Below are 21,557 nucleotides of genomic sequence, written 5' to 3' on the forward strand. Positions count from 1 at the left end.
TACTTTATAAGAAAATTGGAATTACACTTTTGAATCATTAACTACAAAACTTAATGTTTTAAAACATTAATATAAGGACAACCTAAATTTTTAGTATTTAATCACCCTATTTGATTTGATTTGGCCATCAATAAAATTAAAAGCTAATTTCATTAAGTCCACCTAATGACTGACAAAGATTATTTGCATCATGAATATTGTGTTATAACATAAACATAAAATGTAATTACATATTAAAAACAATAATTTTTATATAAATAACAATTTTTTTTTTCCAGAATTATAAAAACTAATATTCATCCAAAATTAACTACTGATGTAGTAAATTTTTTATTTAGTAAAATTGTTTCACAAATGGCAGCAACTATGCTTTGATAATAAAATTGTTTATTTACATCATTAATCGAATTATTGAAAGCCATGAAACATTTTTTTTCAATCTGATTTGGTAATTGATAGCATGTATGTGTGTGTCATAGTTTGCAGTTCTTGAAGAGCATAATCTTCTGGCATTGGCAGTTTGCTCAAATACGGTGCAAGTAAATGTAATGGAGCATCACCTTTTTCTCTGTTTTTGGCTGTTTGCAACATTAATACCATTCGAAGTAATGTAGCTGTTTTCTTTGCCATTTCTGATTGGCATAATCGATCTTTTGCATTCGAGCACTTCAAACTGGACAATCTAAGACAAAGGGAAAGTATTTCTGGTTGTAGTTTTTCTAATTCATAGGCACTTATTTCATCTTTAACATTCTCCATAGTTTGAGTAATCTGAATGTAATCCAGAAATACCTGACCACCAGTATTCCAATCTAAAATTGTAATGCTCCTCTGAGGATATGCAAGTTGTTCTAAATACTCTTTCAAATAATCGTATTTTTCACTTATAATGGCATCAGCTGCTAGTTTATTTATTATTATTTCATGACTTTTATTCCAATAGCCAGCTTTTAATAGATACCATGCTTCTTCATCATCTTTGTTCAAATAATGAGCCTTAACTGCTTTTGCAGAAAATATCCAATGTTTTGGAATTCTCAATCTTTCAATGAGAAAATTCTCTATAGCAATATCTTCTTCATTCGAGTCTAAGGAAATGTACCGGTATAAAAGATCCATAACTAAAGCTTGTCGTCTTGCCGAATCAGAAATATGTAGAGCTATAAAAACTGCCCAATGCCACAGTCCTATTGATTCCAACTGAGACGAAAAGTTGCAATGAAGTGTATCCATCAAATGCACTGGTATGTTTTCATAACCCAACGATTGAAGTACTTGTGAAAGGAGCCAACTCAGTCTATAGTCTAAATGTGAAGGAGTTGAAGTTATTGGATTTAACAGTTTATCCATTCTGTAAGCCCGATCACAATATAATTTCAGTAAATGGTATGCGGTATCAAAAGGAACATTACACTCACCATTATTCATATCTGTAATAGATTCTGCAAGGAGGACAGGATTATCTTCAATGTAAGGTGGAAAGGGAGGTTGAGCATATTTTCCAGCAGGAGAAAGACCTTGAAATGCTTTATCATATTCATCAATTACTTTACTAATACTGACATTTGAAGGACAATGATACCAAAAATGTATACTAAGAGCTCTTTTCCAGTCTAACTTTTCACAACAATTAATTAAAACCTTTGATCCTTGCCAAGTCAAAGTTCCAGCCAAAAGTGCAAAAATTTTTAATCTTGAAGCATTTATAAATTGATCTGATTTTAACTGTTCCCAAATCTCTAACTGCTTTTGAATAAGTTTCCTAGATATCATATTACAAGAAGCTTGAGCAAGTAGTAATGATAGTCTGTTATCATCTGAATGATGTGCAACATTACATGCTTCTACAATCTGATGACCTGTTAAATAGGTGAAAATAGTTGATAAATATCCATTACCAAAAATTTTGTTATTTCTAATATCTTCTTGAATTTTATTTCTTGTAGTTTCTATTAACCAAGAAGAAAATGCTTCCCTTCTTGCAATTAAATGTACATAACTATTAACCGATTCTATTCCTTTATCAACTCCCAGTATATTACCCCACAATGCTACACATAATTCCCAAACATGATGGCACTGACGTGTTATATCAACATCTGAGTGTGAAGGATCTATATTCAAAACATGCTTTTTTGATGTATCTGCACAAGTGTGTAATAAATCAATCCCTGGCTTAGCAACAAATATTGGTGCCTCGTTTTCAATAGTGTAAGTTGAATGTGATAAATGAACATTCAGTAATTCTTCTAAATTTGTCCTGATAACATTGTCAGTGTATTGATATGATGATGACATTTTCACATTCTCTATGACTAAATTCAGATGTGGAAATTCAGAATGTGAGGACATAAAAGGTGATCCCAAGAGTATGTGTTGAGTATTCAATCTTGAAGCTGTTTTAATTGAATTTCCAAGATGTACTAATTTCCACGATGGACCCCAGCCAGCACGAAATGACCTACCAGCAAAACATCCTGCATCTGCAATCATTTTTTGATAGTTATGTAATAATGATTGTGACCATGGTAATAATTTAATTTTAGTTCCTCCTTTCCATACATGTCCTTGAACACTTCTTGCTGTCTTTGAAGATATTCCACTCATTAATACAGGATGATCAGAAAGAAATTCTGGTAAAGGTGCAGAAGTAGATGTTGAAGAAACACCAATAGCTTGAAATCTTGAATATTTTAATTGTGAAGGAGTTGATATCTTTTCTTCAAGTGCTTGTCTTTTATTTGGTGATTTTATACTTTCAGCATTGAAACTAAAATCACCTCTTTCAGTCATTTTTAAATCTACAGAATCATATTCATTTTCCATCTCTTCATCAAATAATGTTGCTTTCATTCCTTGGATTTTATTTAGACTTGCACCTGCAGCATGTAACAAATGATGAGTAGCAGGATACATTAAATCAGCACTTGGTTCATCTTCCATTAACTCTTTTGGTAATGTCTGACCTGTAATATCCTCCATATCGTCGTCATCATCATCATCATTTTCTAGTTTTTTTGACATCTGCAAATCTAATTTCTGATTTGGAAGTGATGCCAATTGTTTAACTTCAGTCTGAATAGATGTTTTCTGAGACTGAGGTTTCACAGTACTTTCTACTTCTTCATCAGAATCTTCCAATCCATATTTTGAAAAATGATTTACCTCAAAAATCCAGGATCCAGTTTCTGGATGGTATTCTACAAACTTTGCTCCTAAGGCGAGAGTAGCTTTCTTTACTTTTTCTTCAAATTTCATCAATTTTAATCTTTTAACATCTCTTATAGGCTCTTCTGTGATTTTGTCAATTGGCCACACAAATTCAAGTGTAACCTTAGCTTTTTTATTAAGACCTTGTCCAACCGGAGGTCTACAGTTATCATCAGGATATACCGTAATCATCCTTCTTCCAAAATGAACTATCTTATCTAAATTAAGGCCGGTAACATTTGTTTTTCCTGGGAAGAACACACTTCCATATCCTCGTCGGCCAATAATTAAATTTTCGACAATACAACTACCACTTTCATCTGTCAGGAGGGTCAAATCTTCAAAAGGCGGCACAGTATAATATTCATTTCTACTTAAATTGATGCCAGTAACAGAAGATTTCAAATGCTCCTTATAACTTTTTTCATTTTTTAAAAGTAGAACTTGATTAAACCCTGTTTCTGGATATTTTTTCGATGTTAAAGAACTGTAACAGTTCACATTTTCACTTGTAATGCTTAACACGTGGAGCTTGGTGGAATTTTGAAAACAAACTTGTCCTGAAATAGACTTCATTACAGGATTTACATATTCACCAAATGTTGCAGTGTCTTGATTGATTCTTAAGTTTTCCTTGTCCGAAGTCTCCATTGATTTTGCTGTGTAAACCTATTAATAAGCGATAAATATATACGACACAAAAGTAAAACTAGATACAACAAAATCCCTCCAAAAACCGGTAGTTAACCGTTACTGCCGTCCGACCGCACATTTCTGTGCGTCCAAATTTTATAGCCAAATTTCCGCCAAATTTTCTAATTTAAAATAACAATTCAAAAAAGGATTATTTTTGTTTTATTACTTTGTTTTATTAAAAATTAACTAAATATAATATCCTTAAAATGATAATGATAATTATTCAAATATCCTTTCAAAATTTTTTTTAAATCAAAAACTATAACAGCTTTTAGATGGCGAGCGGTTAAATGCCAACATACCGTTCTGTGGATCTCCAAGCGGAGAATGCGAGTGAATCGAAAACCCCCAGGAATTTTTCTGTAACGGTCCTTTCCTCCCCGTCCCTCACCACCCGGTCGCCCCATTGTGGGCCTGGCCGAACCCAGAACGGGCCTACTAAAAGAGGCCCTCTTAGTGCCCACAGGGCGGAGAGAGTTAAAAAAAAAAAGGTCCTTTCCTCAACACCAGGCAGCTCCATTGTGCGCCTGGCCGAATCTTAACTTTAATTTTTTTTTTTTTTTTAAGAAGAAAGTCTTCTTAGTAATTACAGGGCTGAAAGAGTAAAAACACTGTTTTTAACCTACTAAATTAGGGACTAATACTTATTAAATTTTCAGACTCAAGTAATTGGCCATCACCCAAAGCATTAAAAGGAAGACACTGTTGGGAGTAACCCCCCGCGCACCCTGTTGACCCCCGCGCGTGCCATTTTTTATACATACATGTATAAATAAAAAACGGAAAAATAAATTTGGAGACCGTCAAGCGAGCTGGGAAAGACGTAGGTGTCGGCACTCGGTCGAAGCAACTTGCAAAGAAAACGTCTCTTCTTCTAGGGGATCAGCGACAGCCTGCTTCCAAATTTTAATTAATAACTCCAACCTCCTCCACCTCGCCAGTCGCCCATGCAACTTCCATGCAGTTAAAAGGAGAATTCTGCCGAAGTCCGAAAATGATTGGTTAGGCCTTTTATTTTTGCCGTGCCTTCGTCCAATAAACATTTGTGACCATTTGTAAACACTTTGGTCTCTTATCAAAGAAAATAGCCAAAGTGCCATTAGGTGAAAGTGGTGTGGGCCATTTTTTTTTTTTTTTTTTTTTTTTTTTTTGGTAACTCTTTCCGCCCAGTGGGCACTAAGAGGGCCTCTTATAGCAAGCCCATTATGGGTTCGGCCAGGCTCACAATGAGGCGGCCGGGTGGTGACGTTAACCTGCTTTCTCAATTCGTTCGAAGTGACAACTGAACTATTTTTGTAAACATTTTTCATCACACTCCAAAAAGGAAGACAAATCGATGTCCGGCGCAAGGTGATGCCGGATGGAGGACAGAGTAGTCAAATGCCTGACAATCCGGCGAAAAGCCGAACGTCTGGCCACGGTAGACTCAAGTATAGACGATATGATTATATGGAATAAAGCAACGCAATACGAGGACTCAATGGCGCACCCAGAGGGTGGGCTAAAGAGGCCTGGCATCTCCAAAGTAAAAGAAAAAGAAACAATAAATTTTCCAAAAAAATATTTTCTTAATTTTATTTTTTAATGATATTGGGTCGTGTGTTTTATTTCTATATTACTTATGAATTAGTGACGACTTAAGGTGGGAATTTTTATTGAGTTCTCATTAAAAAACATTTTATCCGTTCAACTCGGCTCCCCCAAAATTAAATCTTGAGTGTACCACTGACGAGGACAATCTGCCAAGCGGTGGTGGCTCCAGAAAGAATTTTTCTACGAGAAACTGGCTCCTATTTGAGACAGGTGAAAAAAACTCGGAAAATTCCACATGGCAACAGTTGTTCTCAAGCACTGTCAAGATACGTTCTAGTTGTAAATAGTATAACGTTAATGTATTGCTACTGAATTCCTACATCTGGAATGTCGTTCCAATACCGCTCATTGTATTCCATAGTATTGTAGTGTACATACATTGTATACTAATGTAATTGCCCGCATTTGTACATGTGTCGAAGTACTTGTATGTCTACTGTAATATGTATATGTCTGCTGTAATTATAATTCTTTCTTCTAAACTATTGTGTTGCGGGGTGCAATTACTTTCTCTTCTCTACCATTCCTCCTTAATCACCTAATACGAGTTCAGCCAGGTCCACAACGAGAACGATTGATGATGAGGGACAGGGCTCGACATATCCGCTACAGAACAGTATCTACGAAAAATTCCTGCTGGAGTCGCTCGCCCAGATTCGATCTTAGATTCCCAGAGCGGCATGCCTTAATCGCCTCAAGTCCGCTGGCTGACCCATGCCAAATTTTCTGAACGGAAAAATTTTGAATAAGAAATAATTTTAAAGGAAAATATTATTCTGTATTTTGATAAAGTTAACCGGATATTTATGACATATTTAGATGATAATTCAAGAGAGAAAAGTATTTCAAAATTATCTGGCAGTACTGTAAAGACGAAACTAAAGTTGACCGTGTTGTTTGCGCAATAGTAGATTTTAGGCTAGTGATTTAATGTAATTTTATCATTAAAAAAAAAGACTTTTCAAACCACAAGTGTCATTGTGTACGGATAAATTTTAAATCAGGTAAAATTGACTTTTGTGTTATATAATTTTTCTTTAAATGTCTGAGATGAGATTGATATGTAGTGTAAGTCATCCATTATATGGTTTGATTTTCGGAGTGAATCCGCCATTTTCTTCTTTGTTCTCAAGAGATATATTCCCGATTAAGTTAAATTTTAATAAAAATTCAATAGAAATTGAAGTTATATTGCTATTAAATTTATATTACGTAACGATACTAAACGAAGGTAACTTCGTTATGAAGTTTACTGTTTTGAAGCGAAGCGATGTCACCAAACTAGCCTTTTAAAAGCCTTAATAAATACAAACTTTTATCGTTTATTCCCTGAATAAACATTTGGTTAGGATATAAAATTAAATATGAAATTGGTTCTCGGTTCTCTATAGAATTTAAACTTTCGATTTTTAATGATTTAAAGAGATTGTGAGTAGGATGTCTCGTGACAACTGGATTTCGTTTACTTTTACGTACGATTAATAATTTTAAATAAAAGCTATGGGTAAACATAACTTAATAGAAACATTCTATTTAATAACATGTATTTAGTATATTAATGAGTTTTATAATTTATTTATGTTTACAATAGCAAAAGTAAAAACAACGTTTGATTTTCGCTTTTAGATGTTTAAAACATCTAAAAGCGAAAATATTTGATTTGATTATATTGTTTGATTATATTGTTCACATAAATCTGAAGGTTGATAAATAATACGAATAATTTTTTAGTTTCATCAACATTTTCTGTATGAATTTTAACTAAATGTAAGTAAAATTTATTTATACAATTAGGATATGCAAATGAATAAAACTATACAAATATAACCTCCTCAAATCTGACTGTAGGTTGCAAAGGGGCATAACCGCGTAGTGCTTCTACGCAGGCTAACTATGGTGACGGCTGGAGAAAGATCTGTGACCTACTATGGTATTCTTCGCCAACAAAATTGTATGGATCGACAAAACTCAAATGCTATGAATATAGTACCTTAAAGTGGGACCCCTAGGCTGGATGGTACTTTTTTGGTGACTAGGTAGGAGCAAAGATCGACACTGAGTACCCTGATAAATTATGATGTCAATGGGTTAAAACCCTAAGGGAGGCCCACTGGCTGATGCAACCCCTACAGAAAGATGTGGCCCATGCTTTGAGGGAAGGAAAATGCTGAAAATTGGCACGTGAAATGTTCAAAGTACAGTGGAACCTCACTTAATGATCACCTCTCATAATGAGTAATTCGCATAACGAGCAAAACAAATCATAAAAAAAATGACTCACATAACGAGTGACGAGGAGAGGGAAAGTCCCGGATTGCATGCATGCTACATCAATCTGTGTTTAGCACTCGTTCTGCTAGATCTTAGTGTCGCTTGGATCACACATTTTTCCAAACATGTGTTTAGACATATTACATATAAATATGAACAACCATAGCCCAATTCCAAATTAAATTCCATAAATGTCTAAATTAAAAATTAATTATTTATAATTATTAAATTTAATATGAGATGGCAGCATAACTTCTTATTTCTAGTCAAATTAATTAATTTCTAATATTTAATTACAGCCTTTACTTAGCCAAGAGTTTGGCATATCGTTTGGCATGTTTATTGGACATATCATTTTGATTTTTTTTTTGTTCTCTGCAAATCAAATTTGCATTCCAGGTTGGTTCAATTTGCACTAGAAGAAACAATAAAGATGATTCACACTCCTTAACAATGTATATTATATAATTTTTTTTTTGAATAAACATTATACATAAAATATTTGAATGTTTTTTTTGACATGGAACGCATTATTGTATTTTACATTAATTTATATGGGAAAAATTGTTTCGCTTAATGAGTGTTTCACATTACAAGTAAGATGGATTCTGGAATAAATTATGCTTGTTAAGCAAGGTTCCACTGTATAAACCTGGGAAAGCTAGATGTTATCAAGCAGGAGATGCTCAGATTAAAGCTTAATTTACTCAGTGTTAGTGAAGTAAACTGGACAGGAAATGGACAGGACTTCACTATCTACTACTCCAGAAATGATTCTGCCAAGAGAAAAGGAGTAGCTTTCATAGTAACAAAGAAAATAGCAAGATCTGTTGAGTGTTTTCAGTGACATTAATGCAAAAGTGAGAGAGAAACCGGAACTAAGAGATGCTTGGTTCTGGTATAATCAAATTAAATATTTTTACTTTTGCTATTGTAAACATAAATAAATTATAAAACTCATTAATATACTAAATACATGTTATTGAATAGAGTATTTATATTAAGTTATGGTTACCCATAGCTTTTATTTAAAATTATTAATTGTACATAAAAGTAAACAAAATCCAGTTGCCACGAGACATCCTATTTACAATCTCTTTAAATCATTAAAAATTCGAAAGATTAAATTTTATAGAGAACAACCAATTTCATATTTAATTTTATATTCTAACCAAATGTTTATTCAGGGGAAAATTTGTATTTATTAAGATTTTTAAAAAGGCTATTTAGTTTGGTGATATTGCTTCACTTCAAAATAGTAAACTTAATAACGGAAATTATCTTGTTTAGTATCGTTACGTAATATAAATTTAATAGCAGTATAACTTCAATTTCTATTAAAATTTTATTAAAATTTAACTTAATCTTTTATTCCAGCATCAAATCCTTTTCTTTTAGCAAGTGTTTTTGAGTTTGTTCCTAACCCTTCTTCAGGTTTTTCAAATTGAATATAAAAATTTGATTCATATGTTCTAATTATTCAAATCCATTGTTCAATCAATATGGTCAATTTGTAAAGTCTGAAGAAAGGTTATGAATGAACTTGAAAATGTTTGCTTAAAAGAAAGGATTTAGTGCTGGAATGAAAGGTTACTTGAAATGAGTTATTCTCCAGTGTGTTTAAACAATATGAATTTATTTTTAAATATCTATTTGCATGTATTAGAAGTAAATTTTGTTATAAAGTTAAATAAAATATTTTAATTGACTAATAAAATAAAAACACTATTACAAATATATTTAAACATCTGTTAATAATTATTAAGAAAATTAATGCTAGAGTTTGAAATGTTCTAGATTGGTAGTCAATTAGTATGATGTGCAGCTAGAAAATATTCATTTTTGCACCTGCATATCATATCAATTGACCTAATAATCTTCAGAGTCAATTGGAATAACAACTTTATTAAGTCTAAAGTGGATGTATTGATTACATAAATAATTCAGCATGATTCATTTATAAATTCTATTTAATTGAGTGAGGTTACAAATGCAATCCTTTATCTTCTTGTTCATATTACAATGTTTTTACTCTATCAACAATTTTTAAATGTTTTGACTGGTTAGTGCCAAACTAAGAGAGACTCTAGTGGATTACAGTGTAATTTTCATCCTATTTGCATAACTTTTTATTTGTATCAATAGGTTAAAAATTATATATTTTTTAAATTGGATGTAGAATGTCTGATAATGCAAACAAGAATTATGTTTTGAATATTCATCTTCCTCTGGGATATTGCGACTTTATATATAAGATGCAGTGCAATTTTTTATAACAAAAGTTGTTTTTTTTATGATGTAGAATAGAATAATTAAAACAAATAAATAATACAGAATTGAACATAAATTTAAAACAATACAGAATATTTTATGAGAAAAAAATTATTTAATAACTGCATTATTCATTTATTTATTTATGTAAATTTTTGTTCTTAATCCTCATGATGGCTATGTAACCAGAGTCAAGAGTATTTATTTAAATAGAAAGACTTTTTATTGATTTAAGAGAGACAGTTTATTTGATTTTGATACCTAGTTAATTTAAAGATGACGATAATAAACAACAACACACACACAAAAATATATTTGTGTGTGTGTTTAAAAATTTTGAAAGATAAAATAGGGAATGTATTGACAGGATTCCTATGCACCTGGAAAGTCAGGAAAAATTAGGGATTTTTATTAGTGTTCAGAAAAGTCAAGGAAATTGTCAAAAAGTCAGGAATTTCCTCCTTGGCTGCCTTGTTGATTGTTTACTGATAATATGCTTGACTAAGTGTAGCCATCTGCAGGCAGCAAGAAATAATGTGGTGCAATACAACTTATGAAAAGGGGTGCAGAATATTTTCAGGACCCAAAATTTCTTTCAAACACATACAAAATTTCCCCAAAAATTTACAAATTACAAAAAATGATAAATAATATTTAAATTAAAATTATTTATCATTTTTAATTTAAATAATTTTAATTGTGTAATAAAACAGTTTTTGATTTTTTTCCAGTGTATTAATATTTTATAAAGTTCAGGAAATTTATTGAGGGATAAATTTAATAAATATATACTTTTGTATATGGATTATACAGGATTTGTTATTGAATAATAAATAATGGCATTTTTCTTTTTTTCAAAGCCATGTAGACTTATGGTTGTGGATTAATAATAGAATAAACTACTTTAGTTTAACAAAAGTTTTAGTTTTAATAATTCAGCAATTATAAAAGTTATATAACTGTTAACTAGAAAAAATAACTAAATAAAAATTTTGGAGAAGCAAAACATTTGTGCATAGTAAGTCAAATGCTGTTTTATTTTGTCAGTGTGCTGTACTGTAAGGGACGTGAGGTCAGGGATTTGTATAAAGTTGGTCAGGGAAAGTCAGGGAATTTAAAACAAAAATTTGAATATTGAAGATAATATTGGCTTTGTTTGTTGTTTCCTTTAGATTGATTGTCTTAATTTGTTCAAAAGTTAAAAATTTTATGTAAGATTTTATTTTAAAACAATATTTAACATGTAATAAAAATGTTAATATTATTGAAGTAAAGTATTTTCATGATTTTATTTTGGAAGCATGTTAAATGGTCATGTGATAATTATCTTCTTACAATGTGATATTTGATTACTAGTGCAAGTCTGTGTCAGGCTATCATTTCTCAGTACAATATAATTAATTGTAGAATATCTATTATAAACAAGTGTTTCATTACTTAACTGAAGATAAATTGAATTTTTTTCTATAAAAGTATAGAGAATATAATGAAAGTGCCTCAGCTTTTGCTAAAGTTTTTCTGTTGACTGTAATAAAAGTTTTAAGTGTAGATTTAGAAAAAAATTTTGAGTTAATTTGAGTTAGTTAGCTATCAAAGTGTTTTTACACTTTGATAGCTAACTCAATTAAAATATTAGAAAAATACTTTGTATTATTATTTTAATAATTGGTTCAAAATAATTAAATTTAACATTAACTTCTAAAACATCTAGGTGCTTATTATTACATTCTAGACCAGGGGTGGGCGAACTGATTACTGGTATGATTGACTTTAATTTTTCTTATTTATGCGCGATCGACTTCCAAAAATGGGTTAAATTAAAAACAAATAAAAATTTAATTAACGTCTTTATTAATAATAATATATTAAATACATACATTGTGTTTACTATTTTGTGGAATATAGATATACTTTATTGATAAATATTTTGTGCAACATACTTTATTGATAAATATTTTGTATTAATTTTTCGATGTAGATGTGTGATATTCCATTTCATCAACAAGTCTTGTAAAATTAGGTTTGTAATCACTGATGCACAATCAAATAGATGCCATTAAGTGGTCATCAGTCAGAGAACTCCTAAATTGCGATTTGATGTTTTTCATTTGAGAAAACATTGCTTCACATAGATAAGTAGAACCAAAAAATGCAAATATCCTCATTGCCACCAATCTCAATAATGGATATTTTTCTGGATTTTTCTGCACACTATTGATTTCCATAATTATAATATAATTATGGAAATCAATAGTGACAGCTAGTTGCATCTCACTGCAAGTGCAGTATTAAGACAAGGTGTATTCAGGGAATTAGTCATGTCAGTTGTAGTATTGATACATGTTTAATTTTAAATTTATGTTTCGTCGTCTGCTAAATTTTTAGTACATATTTTAAATTTAAAAATTTGAAATTATTTTAAATGTCTGCGATTGACTGCTGAACTGTTCGCGATCGACCATTTGCCCACCTCTGTTCTAGACATTATTAGAAAAACAAAAATATATATTTTCTACATTAGGAAAATGTTTGATGATAAATTATGATGTTTTTACTTAGATTCATTTATTAATATAAATTTATATTTAACAACATCACAATTATTTTAAAAGCCATTATTTTTTAATTTTAGCAAATAGAAACAGTAAACATACTAATGCTGGCAACAAATTGATTTTTAGTAAACTTCAGTTTAGGAAAAAACAAAATCTGTTATGACAACTGATTTTGAACAGAAATGAAATTGGTTATACATTTGAAGTTGATAACTCTTTATAAGGTATTAATAAATTGATCTAGCTATTAGAATAATGCTTTACTTTATATTTGGATCTCCAAAAATGAAACATTTCTATTTAATTCATAATTTATTTTACATAAAATATGTTTTATTTTAATAGATACTATATAATTATATAAAATACACAAGTGATACAAGAAATGTAAACAAGAAAATATACTATTTTTTATTTAAATAAATTATAGAGAGTAGTATACAAAAAAATACACATTATTCAAAGAAACATTTATTTTATTTTTGTATGGAAATACATTATATCCAAACTGAAGTCAATCAAAGTAGCACTAACCATCTTTAATCCCAGCATTTCCACTGCATAGAAACCTTTTGAATTATAGTTGTGTTTACTTAATACAGTACATTATTATTTTATTTGACTGTGTTTATTTTATTCAGTCTTGTGTTTCATGTTGTTCTGAGTCGTGTCATGTGTTCTTTGTTTCCTTTATTGGAATACATCAAGATAAAAAATATTTCAATACAATTCGAAAGAATGGAACATTTGAATAGAAATATCCAGTGAAAATTATTCATTTTTCCAATTTTGAATTTGCTCCAATATAAATTATTTTTGAACCTTTCAGTTTTTAACCTTTTTCAAAATCAGTTAGTCCATCTTCAACAAAACCCATTTTGGTAAAATCTAGTTTTTAAATAAATTTCAAAACCACTTTGAATTTAGTAAAATTAACATTTTATTATTATTTTATTAATAATTAATATATAATTATTAATAAAGTACAAAAACTAAATATCCTCTATTTCTACATACTTTGTATTCAAAGTAGCCTTAATTAACCTTTATCTTCAGTTGTTATACACTTATTTGACAATAAGCTAGTCATTTTCCTTTTCTTATTTGCACAAAGTGCAGATTCAAACTTAATGGCCTACAAGTATGAATTTTTTGCTTTAAGCAGATAAAGCAACTTTTTAAGTTAATGCTCTCTTAAATGTGTTATATTATAGCTTAAGGAAATTTATATTTGCTTCTCAATTCATACTATGCATTTTTTTGAAATATGATTGTTTTCACATTAAAGAATCAAAAAACAAAAATGTGTCATTTAAGAGAGATCTCCTGCATCATTCTGGAAAGTTTCATCAGTATTGCACCAATGACACTTTTTTTCCTCCTATTCTGTGGTCTAAGATAAATGTTTGAAAAATTTTCTGATTTTTTGATAAATGAATGCTTATAACTTTACAACCACTAAACCAGAGATCTTCAGTAAATACTCATTGTGAAGAACTTTTCAAAGTAGTTAGAATAATGTACAGTTATTAATTTGTATATAAAATTTATTTGCAAGTACTTTTAATAGTAAGATAATCTGTATGCAGTGTGGGTTCTATTAGTTTCAAGTTTTTGGCTTTATGATAAAAAATTGATCTAGGGAAAATGGATAAATGATAATATGGAGTATGTATACAAATGTCATTATGGGTTCTTAATTGAGGACTCTCAGACTAAGCCAATAGTTATTTATAATACCATTGTAAAATTTAAAACAAAGTAAGTAGTCAAAATATTCTAGTTGCTTTATTGATTCTGGTAATACAGGCTGAATAATTCTTGCTACAACAGGTTTATTAGTATATGATAGGTTACTAAGTTTTTTTTAGAAGAAAATAAACCTTTTGAATTTATTTAATGACTTTATTTAAAAGGGATAGGGCTGTCATTGACCAGACTGGCAAGCAGTAGTCATATATGGATAAAATAAAGAGCTTTTAGTTTTAACCCAGATGATATAGACCTATAGAAATGCCACAAAATTCCGTCTGGTTGACAAGGATTTTACTCTCTTTTGAATGTACTCCTGGAAAGTTAATTTGTCATCAAAAACAATCTCTACGTAGGTTTTATGTAATTTAATTTATGGTTTTTGATATATATAGGAGTAATATGAGGATTGCATATTAATGAATAGCACATTATAATGATTTTTTGAATATTAATATTTAAATTATGTGATGTAAAGACTGAAAGTATTGTGTTTAAGTCTGTCTGTAGGGATAATAGGTCATGTTTTAGAATTTTAATATTGTCGGCCTTTGCTATTACCTTTGATGATATGTTATTAAAAAGGTTGTTAATATAAGCTGAGAATAAGACATTCAGTAATGAATCCTTGAATCCCACAAATTGGTGTATAATTAAGGAATTCGAAATCACCAAGGCTTATTTTACATAATCTGGATAAGTAATAATTTTTTAACCAACTATGAAAAAACTGAATTTAAGTCAAAATATTCACCGAGTATGTTCAACAATAGGTTGGGGAGGACAGAACCAAATGTCTGAGATATATCTATAGTCTATGTATCATAAGTTGGCACCTACTGTAAACAAACTAAGACACACCCCTTTTTGTTTATTGGTTTAAAACTGCATCTATTAATTAGAAACTGCGTTGCATCTCATTTGTCCATGGAAAATAGTTCCTTGTTATTTATAAAATAATTCATGAAATTACTGGTCACTTAACAAATATGAAATAACTACATTTATAATCATTGCTAAGTTGTTATTTTTAATAAATATTTGCACATTCTGAATAATTAAAAATAAACTGTGACCCGAAAAAATTTATTTTTAATTATTTAGAATGTGCAAATATTCATTAAAAATAACAACTTAACAAATATGAAATAGCTACATTTATAATCATTGCTAAGTGACCAGTATTTCATTAATTATTTTATAAATAACAAGGAACTATTTTTCACAGACGAATGAGATGCAGTGCAGTTTCTAATTGATGGATGTAGGTTTAAACCAATAAACAAAGAGGGGTGTGTCTTAGTTTGTTTACAGTAGGTGCCAACTTACAATAAATAGACTATAGATCAGCAGTTCCCAACCTTTTTTTTTATCAGGGACCACTTTGATTTCATTGTTGTTAGCAGGGACCACAAGGTTTAAGAAAAATAAACTGTATTAATCTGAAAATAAACTTTAATCAAAACTTTTAACATAAGTAATTGTTAAACTTAAGAGTAACATGCTTTAACAGTACTATTAGAATAGAAAACATGATATTTTTAGTAAAAATTAAATTCAGTTTGTATCAATGTGGGAATAATAATTTAAAATGAATAAAAGTTTTAAATCTTTTGTGGACCATATTTTAGCTCTTGCGGACCACTAGTTGGGAACCGCTGCTATAGATAAACTATATAGGTGAATGTTTTTTCTCTTAATTTTGTAAAATTGTGTATACTGTTTCAAGTAAATTAGTTCAAGTTGAATAATTATGTGGGAACGCCGGGAGGTAGGACGGAAGTCGGACCTCCTTGTTCTCGGCGAATAGGTCGGCAAGACCCACCCCACTGTCAAGGATGGCTAATTTTGCGCGATATCCCGACTTGTCGGGATCGGTCAGTTACTTGTCAGGTCGAGTGGAGGAGTGTGTGTGGGGTCGTCGATAAAGAAAGGCAATATCCGTATAACAGGACAACACACATAAGATTTATTTAGACGGTAAATATACAGATACAAAAGATCTAACGCGTTCCGTTCCTAACCGCGAGAGAGAGAGTTTACAAATTTAGGGGGGGATCATACCTCTTCCTAGGATTAGCTGTAATCGTAGGATTAATCTTCTCAGTTCTCCGGTCGTGGAGGGAAGCGGGAGGATCGGGCGGGCGGCTCGTCGTCGGCGGGCTTCGGTGACTTCGTGTCTCGGCCCTCGCTTCTCGGGACGGATCCTACGGGTCGGGTGGCTTGTGCGGACCTTCAGCGACCGACCCCGTTCTTAGATATCTCCCCCCTATTTATACTCCCGGTCTCGTCCGCTGCTGATGATGAGTCGATCTCCCTGACTCAGAGGTTAGATCCGGGGAGGAGGGAAGTGAGTTTGCCGGCGGAAGACTGCACATCCTTTGAATCTTGATCGGGGTTTGAACAATAAAATTTAAAACGGACTGGCCGGTTTTTGCCGGTCGTCACATTGCATCGGACTTTCTAAATCAAACTTGGTCCTAAACGGGACTAGTTTGATTTTAATTTTATATCGGGGTGTACAGGGAATGTTACTCTCTCTCATTTGTCAATACATACTACTATAAATAAGTATAGCTAGGTTATTTGAGACGCGTTACAATTGTATAGATTAACTGATAGATTATAGATTGTATTGAACATCGTAATAAGATTGCAGCGTACTAAGATTGTATCGATTAACGCGTTACACTTGTATCTATTAAGAACCAATATTAGAACCAATATTAAAACAATACGATAAATTCGATGGCTAGGTGGACTGGTTACAGTACGTTCGATCTAATTTGTTGATCGGTTGTCAATCAGTTGATTGATTGGTCGGGTTGGGTGTGAGAGTGGAAGTTCGTAATTTGAGGAAACACGTGGTTGTTAGATTTCCTTTGTTCTCGGTAAGAAGTTGATATGTTGGACGAGGTTACTCGGTTGGATTTTTGATGGTCACAGATTACTTCGGTGCTCGACGAATGGGTTTCATGGAAGTTCGTAATGTCTGGCGATGCGAAGTAGGATGCAGGTATTATTCTTGTTGAGTGTTGAATCTACGATCGAGCTGTGGGAGGCTATATTCGTCCGGCGGAATTGGAAAAAGTTACTGTCTTGATATTCAAAACGTATTAACATAGAAAGTACTTGGATTAAAGTTCATTGGCATAGAGGATAGAGGTATGTAAACACATACGTAAATCGGGATATTACTCTCTCTCGGAGAATTATAGCTAAGTATTTAGATAACAAAATATAAACATTTCTCTCTAAACGCTAATATTCAAAACTTCTAAAGGTAAAAATTTATAATCGAATGCAATTTCCGATACTCCTAGGAATATACGAAACTTTAATATTGTGAATTAGAAAGATATAAACTATGAATACGAGAAGCGCTAAAAATATACATATATGGATAATTGTTTGGGTTAGTGGGGTTATGAAGGAACCCTCAATGAGATTAACAATTATCGCAAAAATTTGCTTTGGCTTTGACCTTGGGTTCCTTGCTACTAAATAGTGAATATTCACAGATTGTCTGCGGCTCTCGTTGTATGGGGCAGTCTAATGAGCACAAAGGGAAGTAAGCGGTCTTACACGTAGTTAAGTCGTGACGTTGCCCTAGCATATAGGACTGGCTGTCCCTGGATAGCGCGATACCTGGATGTTTAGTCTCGACTTGCAAAGATGCTTAAATTGACAGTTAGGGCTGCCGCGATTGACTACCCTGGATAATATTTAACTAGCGAAATCGGATGTATAGGTTCGAACATCGCGTAACCTTCCGGGAGTTGGTGAATATATTTTATGGTTAAGGCCCCGTTTAGAAGAGATTGTAATAACTGTATCGTAATAAATGAATTAATCCCTCTTTGTTTTATGACTTCTATCTCTGAATTTAAGGCTGATTGACTTGACAAGATGTCGGGGGAGTAGAATATGGTCACTTTGATAGGGCACTTCTCCCGAGTCAAATTCTTTCTTCCCCCAAAATATGGGTATTAGCATTAACGTCCGTTTTCCTTTTGGGGAGTAATGGTTCTCCAATGGTGGGGAGATAGGTTATGATTAGATATATATATATAGAAGGGTTGTTTACTAGAATTCGATCGACCTTTTTCTACGCTCAGCATGCGATTATAGTGTTATCGCTAATTTCAATAGGCAATTTAAAGTCTATTTATGCGGCTACGTCTACGCATAATCCACGGTGGGTCTTCCACCGGGCCGCGACTTCGAAGTGCATATGGGGGCATGATTTCTTGTTCCCCGTCGTTTCCGCTTCACACATTTCGCTTTCTAGCTCGGATTCCTCTAACTCGCTTTCGCTTTCTGGTTCCGACGGTTCTTTCGGTAGTGGAGGGAGTACGGAGGCCAGAATAGTTTCATCCCAAGGGTCGGGTAGTTCGCTAGGTGGTGGCGTGTTCCTTAATGTGTCTTCTCCTTGTGATACCTCCGATTGATCGACGGTCATGTCAGCGTCATTCCGCTGTATTTTCGGTCGCTTAATCTTCCTATGGGCCGTCTTTTTTCGGCGTTTCTTTTTCCGATGTGTCATAGCGTCCCTGGGGAAAGGCGCTCGGAGCGTTCGTATTTGACCTGGTTCGGGAGGACGTTTCTCTTGACTCTTGGATCCTTTTATCTTCCGTTTTACGGGTTTGGAAGGTGAACAAAAGTGAACGACCTTTCCATCCGGTAGAATCACCTGGCTATTATGGAAATCGAGATTCAATCGCAACGTTTCGAGAATGTCTCGCCCTATTATGCCGTCACACGGAGAGGTGATCTCTGCTCGAACGATTCTGCAAAACTGAGGGAACTTGTGTCCCCTTAATTTAAAGATGGGAACCGCTGTGCCTATGGTCGGAATAGAATTTCCCTGTGAACCTACCATCTTCCTTTTGATACCAAATTTAACGGGCGCTTTACCCTTCAAGTTGTTTGCTAGATTAGTTGATATAAGCGTGCCTTCAGCTCCGAGATCAACTTGCATCTTCACCGGAATATTATTAATGTAAACTAAAATGATAGGTTTAGGTCTGGAAGAAGTTCTCGTTAATCCGATCCTGCCTTTCCATTTCGTGTCGCTCTCCTCTCCTGTCCAATCGGTATAAGGGGGAGGAAAAGTTCTGTAGGAATCAGTATATCGTCGTTTCCTCTCAACTATAGGATTTCTTTTAGGTCTAATTCGACGTCGTTGACCTTTGACACTTCGCACTTGGCCTCTCCAGCGATCTCGATCCTCTGCTGGAGACTGGGATCTGAATCGAACTCTATTTCTATCATTTCCTATGTCGTTATTGTTATCATATCGGTTCTGGTGTTGATTCTGGTCGCTCGGCCGGTCGGGTCTGCGGTTGGGATTGCCATAGGTGGGATTCGCAAAACTTTCTCGATCGTCTCGTCTCCCGTATGGGGTTCTATAATCGCGTGGAATTATGCCTCGAGTGAGCCCGTCCACTCTACCTTTAAGTTCTTCCAGCGTCTTTGTTAATTGCGTTAAATCGTCTAACGGAGGATGATCGGTTGATCGCAGGTTAATTGTCCGCAAGTTTCCGCGTGAACGCGCGGTGAGTTCCTCAATTGTTTCCTCGTTAATTGCGGCATCTAAGGCCTCATCAAAGGTTTTTGGGGCATGACTCATTACCCTTTGTTGGATCCGCGGCGTGATTCCGTTCAAGAATTGGACCTTTAGGCGTTCGTCCAACTCTTTTCTTTGCACACGCTGTATGATAGCGGTTTCCGCCGCATCCGCACCGGGTTCCGGGGTGATTTCTATCTCCGTCGCTAGCGCTTGCAACCGTGCGGCATACGCTTGGACATCTTCATCCCGTCTTTGCACGCAGGAATAAAACCGATTTAATCGAAAAGTGAGAGGCACTCTATCGAAACGCTGGAGCATAAGTCGCTTAAATTCGTCGAAATCGTCGACTTCCTTAATTCGCCGATCCTTTCGTACGAATTCCCGGGCTATTCCCGCTAGTTTTAACTTCGCTACTGCCAGCATTTGCGCTTTCGACCATGCAGCAACCTTCATGATATCCGCTAACGAATCAAAAAAATCCGTTACACGGGGGCCTTGCGGGTCTCCTGAGAATACAGGCAGCAACGGGATTATCCCGCCTAGACCGCCTAACGTAAAAGGGTTCGGTCCTGGATTTGGGAGCGGTGGCGGATTCGCTGGGTTAGCAGGCTCTGCCGCGGGTTGGGGATTGGGTTCCATTATCGCTATTTATCCTTAAGTCCCGAATTCGAATATGGCCCTTTTTCTCCTTTATCGAACCCCACTCCTGTAAACCAATTTGTGGGAAACCTTGTTCTCGGCGAATAGGTCGGCAAGACCCACCCCACTGTCAAGGATGGCTAATTTTGCGCGATATCCCGACTTGTCGGGATCGGTCAGTTACTTGTCAGGTCGAGTGGAGGAGTGTGTGTGGGGTCGTCGATAAAGAAAGGCAATATCCGTATAACAGGACAACACACATAAGATTTATTTAGACGGTAAACAGATACAAAAGATCTAACGCGTTCCGTTCCTAACCGCGAGAGAGAGAGTTTACAAATTTAGGGGGGGATCATACCTCTTCCTAGGATTAGCTGTAATCGTAGGATTAATCTTCTCAGTTCTCCGGTCGTGGAGGGAAGCGGGAGGATCGGGCGGGCGGCTCGTCGTCGGCGGGCTTCGGTGACTTCGTGTCTCGGCCCTCGCTTCTCGGGACGGATCCTACGGGTCGGGTGGCTTGTGCGGACCTTCAGCGACCGACCCCGTTCTTAGATATCTCCCCCCTATTTATACTCCCGGTCTCGTCCGCTGCTGATGATGAGTCGATCTCCCTGACTCAGAGGTTAGATCCGGGGAGGAGGGAAGTGAGTTTGCCGGCGGAAGACTGCACATCCTTTGAATCTTGATCGGGGTTTGAACAATAAAATTTAAAACGGACTGGCCGGTTTTTGCCGGTCGTCACAATTACATATTCCAGTGTTGGATTGGATATAATTTGAAAGTTATTTGTTTATATATTTTTTGGTATATATATATATATATATATCAAAGATTTTTAGCATGGCAGATGAGATTGTGATTGGTCTAAAGTTAATTTTATCTTTTTTGGGATCACTTTAATTTTTGACAATAACCATTGGTTTGGAACTAAGGCAAATTATAAGAGCTTGGAGAATAGTTTTGATAATATTACAGGAAACAGTTTTATATATAATAAT

General features: G+C 33.8%; 2 protein-coding genes across 7 annotated transcripts in view; one reads left to right on the top strand and one right to left on the bottom strand.

Annotated features, from left to right (window-relative positions):
• Positions 1 to 295: 295 nt before the first annotated feature.
• Positions 296 to 16,916, bottom strand: LOC136979057 (nuclear pore complex protein Nup98-Nup96-like). The gene is made up of 2 exons (XM_067274959.1): positions 16,908 to 16,916; positions 296 to 3,879 (listed from the first exon to the last, which is right to left on the bottom strand). Exon 2 carries the CDS (start codon positions 3,859 to 3,861, stop codon positions 436 to 438), a length of 3,426 nt encoding a protein of 1,141 aa, XP_067131060.1. The 5' UTR covers positions 3,862 to 3,879; positions 16,908 to 16,916; the 3' UTR covers positions 296 to 435.
• Positions 6,352 to 21,557, top strand: part of LOC136979059 (zinc finger CCCH domain-containing protein 10-like) — a 94,695-nt gene continuing 79,489 nt past the window's right edge. For all 6 annotated transcript variants that reach the window (XR_010881329.1, XR_010881331.1, XR_010881330.1 and 3 more), the window contains exon 1: positions 6,352 to 6,503. The gene's annotated coding sequence lies outside the window, so the exon portion shown is untranslated. The remainder of the gene's footprint in view (positions 6,504 to 21,557) is intronic.

Source organism: Centruroides vittatus, unplaced genomic scaffold (assembly GCF_030686945.1).
Source record: "Centruroides vittatus isolate TY-2023 unplaced genomic scaffold, ASM3068694v2 contig_575, whole genome shotgun sequence".
NCBI classification, from domain to species: Eukaryota; Metazoa; Arthropoda; class Arachnida; order Scorpiones; family Buthidae; genus Centruroides; species Centruroides vittatus.

Bases quoted from the DNA above. Each gene is read 5' to 3' on its own strand.
- LOC136979057 (XM_067274959.1), bottom strand. From the start codon at position 3,861: ATGGAGACTTCGGACAAGGAAAACTTAAGAATCAATCAAGACACTGCA.